General features: G+C 31.8%; 1 protein-coding gene across 1 annotated transcript; it reads left to right on the top strand.

The window, feature by feature from the left end:
• The first annotated feature begins 1,892 nt into the window (after positions 1-1,892).
• LFR (ARM repeat superfamily protein) lies at positions 1,893-6,732 on the top strand. The gene is made up of 8 exons (XM_020355362.3): positions 1,893-2,150; positions 2,719-2,888; positions 3,028-3,170; positions 3,301-3,557; positions 5,520-5,625; positions 5,711-5,849; positions 5,941-6,068; positions 6,189-6,732. Exons 1-8 carry the CDS (start codon positions 1,967-1,969, stop codon positions 6,442-6,444), a joined length of 1,383 nt encoding a protein of 460 aa, XP_020210951.1. The 5' UTR covers positions 1,893-1,966; the 3' UTR covers positions 6,445-6,732.
• The last annotated feature ends 2,585 nt before the right edge of the window (positions 6,733-9,317 follow it).

Below are 9,317 nucleotides of genomic sequence, written 5' to 3'. Positions count from 1 at the left end.
AAGTTTGAACAATATTTCAATATTATGGTCTTTATTAACTAGTAGCATTGAAGATGAAGATTCATTCACTAATTTAATTGAAAAATCATCAGAACAACATTCTTTACGAAAAAATTTATGTAGTACTAGACATGCTAATATAAGTTCAACTTGCATTTTAAATAAAAATTAAAGTGTTGACTTCGAAATTGTGAAGCGTGATTTAAAAGTACCAAATATCCTCTTCATTAGATTTCTTAAGGATGCATATCATAAATTGAATACTTCATTTTTATTTTAAGAGTCAGTACCATGATTTGCAAAATTTTGGAGATGATATCGCATACCTCAAAATAGAGCTAAAAATTGATGTTTATTAGGAAATCCATAGTCTACTAGAAAAATATTTACCTAATTACATATAAAATTAGTATGAAAAGTTAGTATGTATATGTGTGTGTGTGTATATATATATATATATATATATATATATATATATATATATATATATATATATATATATATTATTAAAAAAATGTTTACCTTGGGGCACTTTAAGTCCATTTCTTCTGTCAAAGCATCACTTAATAATTTGGAATCATTAGTTGAACCTTCTCACTTGCGAAGAACATACATGAATTCCAAATATCAGTTACAAGCTGTTAATATATTTTGTGATATATTTCCATGACGATTACGATCATTGCTTACATCTTGTCCATCCATCATTGCTAGAACATGAGTATCATCAATAGTTCTGATGCAATCCAAATTTCATTTATATATTGTTAAAGTTCAACCATTATAACTCCATCAAAATATATGTCAAACACTTCAACCAAAATACAATCAAAACAATACTTAAAAAAAAATTTAGTTCAACAAAGTAGTAATCATTCTAACTTGAAGTTTATTCAAGATGAATGCTATTCTAATGAAATCTTAAAGAAAATGTCTTTCTTTACTTTAATATCAAGTAAATTAGTAGTTATAAAATGAGTTTTGTTATCCAAATTTGGGATTTCTTTTATAGCATCCTAATCTCTCTGTCTTTTTCTCTTTTTTAATTCTCCAATATGTTAATATTTTTTCAAAATTAACAATGCAATGGAAGGATTATCTAGAACTTTGACATGATTGTTGGTACCAATTGAATAAGAACTTTCTCCACACTTGTATCTAATTATTTTTTTACAGGTTGATTTTTCAACGGGAACCTTCGAACTTAAAAGAGGATTAGACTGTGGACTACATTCCTAAGGTGGTGAAGGTTGGTAAGATGTTTCATAATTATTTGGTTAATAAATTATACATCATTATCAATAGATAAAAATGTAACAAAAAATATTGATAGACAAACAAAAAATAGAAAAAAATAAAGAAAGAAAGAAGAACAAATGAATTAGAGAGATGAATAAAAAGAGAAAATATGAGATAGAGAAGTGAAAAATAAACGAAAAAAAAAGTCATGTAAAATCTAAAAAGTTTTGATAAGATTATTGAATGAGAAAAAATATATGTAAATTATACTAAAAAGGCTCATAAAATCCATCATTTAAAATTATTTATTGAAATTCCTATATTTTTAAATATCAACACTTTTTAACCAGATTTTAATATATTTTTAAAAAATTTAATTATGTTAATTAAATATTATTATAATATTATTATTTTTTAATTATTTTAATTAAATATCACATAAATTTTTAATATTAAAAGAAGTCTTAATTAAATATTAAAAAAATGTATAGTAAATTTTTCTTTTTAAAATCGTTTGAGTCATGAAAAGCGAGATAATAATTGCTTTTTTTAATAATTTAGCCTCTCTCACGCATCCCTTTACTTTTTGGTCACAAAAATGTGAGGTTAACTAAATGGGCTGACTAGCATCAAGGTTTATTGGGGCCGGGTCCAAAACGAAGTCCAACTAAGATCCCAAACAATTCGAAATCGCATCGCAGACTCGAAAATCCCTAGAGAGTGAGAGATGCAGAAGAGAGAACAGGGCAAGTCCGGCGGAGCAGCCGGAGGCGGGGCGGCGCCACCGGCCAAGAGAGGCCGCCCATTCGGCAGCGGAAACAACAGTGCCTCCGCCGCCGCTTCCGCTGCCGATTCGGCGGCTCCGTCTACCCTGCTTGGTCCTTCCCTTCACGTTCACAACTCTTTCGCCGGTTAGTTCACAGCTTCTTCTCGTTCCACTCTCGTGATCTTTGAAATTGTTTATACCCATCATTAAGTCTCTAATTTCTCTTTAAAAATGACATTTTGTATGTATGAGCCAGAATTTACACAGCTCACAAACACAACCACTGGCATGGCACTGGTATTTCACTTTTGAATTTTAAGAAACAATTTGTTTATTGTTGTATACATGATGAAGCACTTAATTTGATGTTACAAGATGCTTGAGGACTATTATTATTGATGCATAATCATAGAACAAAGCAAGTCCTCTTTGGAGGGGTGCCTTTGTGGCTAGGGTATGCTATGTATGGAGAACATTGCGACATTTTTTCCTTCAGTGTAGCGCGTAGTTTTGTTAATGAGATGACATAATGTTTGTTAATGAGATGACATAATGGTTATGATATAATTGTACACAATCAATGTGTATTTTTTTGGCAGAGTTGATATAGGTGTAAGCTTTAGGGATATAATGATATGATACCTATCATCTCATTATTCATAATGCTTGTCTGTTCTTTTGAGATTTTATTTTTGTTTTTCCTTCTTTTGCAGATCAGAACAATAAAAGAATTGTTTTGGCTCTTCAAAGTGGTTTGAAGAGTGAACTAACCTGGGCGTTGAATGCTCTTACGCTGCTCTCCTTTAAAGAAAAGGATGACATGCGAAAGGATGCAACTCCCCTTGCGAAAATTCCGGGTTTGCTTGATGCGCTCCTTCAAGTTGTATGTGTCAGCAATCCTTATTTTAACGTTTTATATAAGTGTTCATAGAAGATTTGTAGATATTCTTCCTGTATTTGCTTTTGAAAATCATTAGTCATTACCGTTTTAAATATTTCTGTCATGTTGTAATTTGAAACAGATAGATGATTGGCGTGACATAGCACTTCCAAAGGATTTGGTTAAGACAACAAGGGTCAGGACATTAGCTGCAAATTCTGTTGTAACTGGATTTGGGAATGAATATCAGGCGTTGGGCTCAACTGGTACTCTCCACCGCCCTGGGTAATTTGTTCTTCTTGAATGTCATCTTTGTTTTTGAGTTTTATATTTTCAATAGATTATCGGTTATCTTTTTGGGGATGGGGTGATGTGAGAGAATGAATCTCATTGTAGGATGATGCTCTTCATGCAGTGTAGGATCTGGGTCTGCTGGTATAGAATCAACACAGCAGAATGGCGTGACAAAATCTCGTTTTTCAGAGTTGTGGCTTGATGAAGACAGTCTATTTAATTTAGATGATGAAGGGCGAGCAGAAAAACAGCAATGTGCTGTTGCTGCTTCAAATATCATCAGGAACTTCTCTTTCATGCCAGACAACGAAGTTATAATGGCCCAGCATCGTCATTGTTTGGAAACAGCCTTCCAATGCATAGAAGACCATCTTGTTGGTGAGAATACCTACATTTTATAAGCTATATTATTTTTTGGTTTAAAGTATATTTTAATCCCAGTTTCCACTTATTTGGTTTTTGGTCCTTATAATATTTTTATGGTATTAGTTCCTATATATATATATATTTTGTCCCTACCATTTAGCATAAGTTCTTATATTTTTTCACTCTACAGTAATTTAGGTTTTAGTCCCTTTAGTTTTTATTCATCAAAAGTAAATGGTCCTTATATTCCATGATGGGCATGTCCCTTTAGTTTATTATTAAGATATTGGTCCTTGAGGCACCAAAACCTTGATAGCATGAAACTACAAAGGCCTAAACCTAATAAAAAGTTATGGCTACCACAATTTACTGTGAACAATTTTTTTTTTTCATTGATTTGTAATATTATTTAAGAAACTCTTATATACCATGATTCTGGACTTGGTTGGGTTGGGTGAATATGATGTTGATGGCAAAGTCAATAAATTCGTTGTTATTTTTTCATGTGTCATGATATACTGTGTATGGGTGGAATATATAATAATGTCATGGCTGATGTAAATAGGATTTGTTTAGTTGCTTAGCTTTTCTTATAAGATAACTATGAACTAGGAAGTAGACATAATATGTGGGAATATTTTCTGGTAGATAAAATGCTTCTCTTCTCTGCACTACTTACAGGCTGATGGATCTATATAGTATGAGTGCTGCTAGTTTTTTTTATGTTTGGTTATTAAATGCTAAAGTTCAAACCCTTGCAGATTAAAATTTATAACAGTCATTTATGATATTTCAGTGTGACTGTGTGAGCAATCGATTATCTTAGGCCTGCATACGGTTTTAAATTTGGGAAATAATTATTATTTATACTTATATTTATATTTGGTACATTTACTGGTTTATATAAACATTGGTACCTCCCTAACATTGTCATTACTTTTGGACCCTTTTCATCTTGTTTGGAACACAAGCTAATCCATTTGCCTGAAAAGTTAGCAAAATTCATTGGTTGGTTTGGTGTTCAGGAGTTTAACCGGATGGTATCCTTTTGACATATATACTATCATCCGTTTTCCAAATAACGAAATCCAGCCTTTGAATTAGACTTTTTTAAGAATCAGTATTTTGTCTAATTCTGTTTAGAGAAAAAACCATCCGTTTATAGAATTTGTGTTTACCAAACATCTTACCTTTAAAAACTGTCCCATTATATATATATATATATATATATATATATATATATATATATATGGAGCGTATCCAATAAGAGCATATATTCTTATCATGAGAGTTGATGGGAGTAAATCATAGCCTTAAGATTTTAGATAATAATTAATGGTTAAAATTAAAACTCAATTATAGACACTCCTTTATAATATTATTACTATTATCCCTTGTACAACTATCATCATCATCATCATCTTCCACAGCCGCGATGATCACTATTACTGTCACGGTTGTCGTTACTTCCACCATCATTGTTGCTGTCACTGACGACAATAGTGGTGGCAATGACGACGGTGGTAACAATGACAACAATGAGGATGGTGGCATTGTTACCACTATAATCGCTGCCTCCATTGCCACCACTAGCGATGACGGTAACGATAACAGTGGTGGTGGTGGAAGTTGCAATGGTGGGCGTTGATGTTGATAGTTTTAGAAAAGATAATAGTAATAATTTTGTAAGGGAGTTTCTATAATTGACATTTAATCTTGACCATTAATTATTTTTATGAATAATTTAAAAGTTATGATTTACTCCTCTCATTTCTCATAATAAGACATGCTATCATTGGATACGTTTCTTATATATACATATATATTTGTAGGATTTCAGAAACTTGCTAAATATGTGATTAAAGTAGGGTTTTTTTACATCATCATCATCTAATTATGTGTTGACCCATCAGTGAAAGAGTGTGTACGCTATTTTGTTATAATCTAAAATGTTCATAATGTTGATGTTGATAGAGGATGAGGAACTTGTCACAAATGCCCTAGAGACAATTGTTAACTTAGCTCCACTGCTGGATCTTCGAATATTTAGCTCATCCAAGCCATCATTTATTAAAATAACGTAAGTGATTGATCCATCTTGAATCTTCTTTTAACGTACTATTACAATTCTGCTACTGATTGATAAATTGTTGCATTACTTACAGAGAAAAACGTGCTGTTCAGGCCATCATGGGGATGTTGGAATCTACAGTCAAAGCCTGGCATTGTGCTGCTGCTGAATTACTTGGGCGTTTGATCATTAATCCTGACAATGAACCTTTCTTGCTTCCTTTTTTTCCACAGGTTAAACTTCATTTTATGCATGTAATGTAATCTTGTTAATTTGTTGCATGTTCTAAAAAATCATGATATCATCACTGGTTGATTGCGGCAGATACACAAGCGTTTAATTGATCTCATCAGCATGCCAGCATTAGATGCACAGGCAGCTGCTATAGGTGCACTCTATAACCTTGCTGAAGTTAATATGGACTGCAGATTGAAGATTGCTAGTGAGAGATGGTGATACTTATTATTCCATTTATTTAAAATATACTTCACATATTTTTGGTTTATGTGAAATGGTAAAATCATGACAGTAATTTTCCTTAAATAACAAAGGTCAAAATTCCTCAAACGCAGGGCTATTGATCGATTACTTAAAGTGATTAAGACTCCACATCCGGTTCCAGAAGTTTGCCGGAAAGCTGCCATGATATTGGAGAGTCTCGTTTCTGAGCCGCAAAACAGAACTTTGTTGCTTGCTTATGAGAATGCTTTTGCAGAGATACTTTTCACTGATGGCAGATATTCCGATACATTTGCAAGGATATTGTATGAACTAACATCTAGACCAAATAACAAAGTGGCAACGGCACGAGGAATATGGGGTATGTAACTCCAACTCCGTGATGGACTTTGACTGGTGATGAATGCTATATATAACTCTGTTACTTGGTTAGCTTTTGGATGATTGGTTCGTTTGAAGATTCAAAATGTACATGTATTATGTCTAGGATTGTACAATACCTTGAGCGTACTCAAGTTCTCATGTCCTCCAGTTTTACTATGACAAATTTACAAATTTTCTTATGTTAAGACGATGTGAAGATTAGAAACTTCATTTCTTATATGTATGGTTTGAAAGTGTTGTAGCATTTAGAAGGGGGATGCCCAATTGTTAGAATGAGGAAATTGTCTCTCTCTCTCTCTCTCTCTCTCTCTCTCTGTCTATCTCTCTCTCTCTCACACACACACACACACAAACACACTCACAAACTTTTCCTAATCGGGTCAGACCTCATTCTCTGGCATGGGGAACTTCATAAGTGGTTGTGGTTTTTTTAGTACTTTTCACATTTTTGTAATGATAAAGTATTTAGAATTGTAAGAGTTGCCTTTCAAGTCCTTTCTTGTTAGTACTTTTCACATATTTGAGGTAAAGGTTTATCATGTACCTTCTGGTGTAGAACTGGCTGTCAAACAGTTTTGACGAAAAAGGAAATGTGTAGCGTAACAATTTGTCATCTACACATGCTGACACGTAATCGTTCATTGAGTTCAATTTATAGCCATTCAAGATAAACACGGGCTTTGCTAGGTCCAATATGTAATTAGTTTATTATGACAAACTGCGTAACCCAATTTTAATGTTGATTAAATATTGAATCAATCACTTATTCTTCAACACATAAAGTAACAACTTTATATCAATCACGCTCTAGCAGAATTGTTGGATTTGATTCTTTCGTTTTGTTTATTACCAGTACGGGATCTAAGTGGTTACGAAATGAACAAGGTTCCAAATTATCTGACTCTATTCCATGGGTAGTATCTATGTCACTAACATAACATGTCTTCGATATCTTCCTTCATGCTTATTTGCCAAATAAGCCACACCAATTACGTGCCTCAAAGCAACCAATGTTAGTACCTTACTGAAATCGTAACTACAATACATTCCCGACACATCTATAAATGTATCCAATTTTGCATTAATATCTGAATATAACACATTCACCTCAGCACAATATATTTAACACAAACACAACTAGAAAACTCAATCAACAATCAATGTTAAACGCCAAGCAAGTGACAAGAGTTACTTCATATTCATATTGCCAATAATATTGACACTACCCCGCATACATTTAATATTCAAACATGAAGATTAAAATAAAGATGCAAAATATCCTCCAAAAGATCTTCAGAAGCGGTAAAATATTCACTTACTCAAACTAACCAAAAGTTCAAACTTGTTATAAAATAGAACATAACAATGAACAATTGTTTGACACTCAAAAGGTTATACATATGTTTTAAAACCAAATCAATTAAAGATAATTTTTTTATTATAAAAGTCTCAAATATAACGAACTAAACCCCAAGTCCTAGTCTCACAATCTATCATAATAAGATAAAATCAAAACATCATACATGGGGATTAAGTCTTTCCATTAAAATTAGCATGTAACTTATATTTTTACTTGCAAATGATGTTCAATCCAAACATAAATAAAACAAGGAGTGAGATGCATTTCATTACACGTGTCTTGATGCAAAACAAAGACTAGACAACTCAAAAAATATTAACAATACCAATATACCAATTGTAATTCAAACATATATCAAGATAATTCATGTTATGCAATGTGATTCTAGATTTTAATGCAATTATGCATATGTTGCTAAGTTTACACTCTCATCTCAATATAGAAAAGCTTAGGAGTACATGATAGTTGACAAAACACTAATACTAGAATGATACTAATTACTCAGTAGAGATACAAAATCTTGCAAGATATTCAAATCTCATGGTATCAGATAGACCATATGAAATCCCAAACTAAGTACACTCCAACTCCAACTCCAACATATCCTTAAATCTTCGGTGAGCTCCCTAGCTTAGACTCATAACACATATTCCAAAAACTCAGTTTTCATATACTCATTATCTCATGATTCTTAAATGTACTCATGAAACATCATGTGTCCTTATGGTGAATCCTATTAAATAAAAACTGAAGTGTTACATTTATTCCCGCAACCAACATGGCCATTGACGGATCCCAAACTAACTCATAAATTTGCCATCCCTTTGCCTAATCCATAAGCATTGTTGGCTTGTGTAACGAAGGATCAAGGTTTCTCCCACGGGAGCAAAATCGAAGGCTAGGATTTCTAATAAAAGTACTTATTAGCAACATACAAAAGTTATTTAACTGACCACCAATACAAGTATATATAATCAATACTCTTTTTAACCTTTCAATCCTTTATTACTATATACAATGGCCTAAATTTATTGGTGCATCATGGTTCGTTTCAAACTTAACAATACTTGACAGTATTATAAAGGTCTCATTTGTAAGAGTTTAATAGGTGTGTATTGTTAGTATAATTATATTAAATTATTAATAAATAAAAAATGTTATTACATTTTTTAAGATAATTATTTTAAAACCACAAACTTACGCTATAATTTTTTTTATTGAATAATATAATAAAAATATTTACATTATTAGTATATGTTTTAAAAGCCAGATTCATCATCAAATTATTTAAGATACTGAATTAGTGGGTTAAAGGTTGAATCAGTGAGTTACTAATTAAATCGCATGACTTGGTTTCTATTATTTTTTTTTAAAAAATATTCATGTCATATATATTTTATACTTAATAAATATTGAAATTTATACAATACTTTAAAGAGGTCCCAAAAATATTGTAATCAATATAATATCAAAAGACCAATCAAATTATAGATAGATT

Source organism: Cajanus cajan, chromosome 7 (genome assembly GCF_000230855.2).
Source record: "Cajanus cajan strain Asha chromosome 7, NIPB_CcT2T_4, whole genome shotgun sequence".
NCBI lineage: Eukaryota > Viridiplantae > Streptophyta > Magnoliopsida > Fabales > Fabaceae > Cajanus > Cajanus cajan.
This window is presented reverse-complemented; position numbering and strand designations above follow the sequence as displayed.

Excerpts from the sequence above, each read along its gene's own strand:
- LFR (XM_020355362.3), top strand. The coding sequence starts at position 1,967 with ATGCAGAAGAGAGAACAGGGCAAGTCCGGCGGAGCAGCCGGAGGCGGG. Across the intron at positions 5,850-5,940 it reads TGCTTCCTTTTTTTCCACAG|ATACACAAGCGTTTAATTGA; the intron begins GTTAAACTTCAT and ends TGATTGCGGCAG. Across the intron at positions 6,069-6,188 it reads AAGATTGCTAGTGAGAGATG|GGCTATTGATCGATTACTTA; the intron begins GTGATACTTATT and ends CCTCAAACGCAG.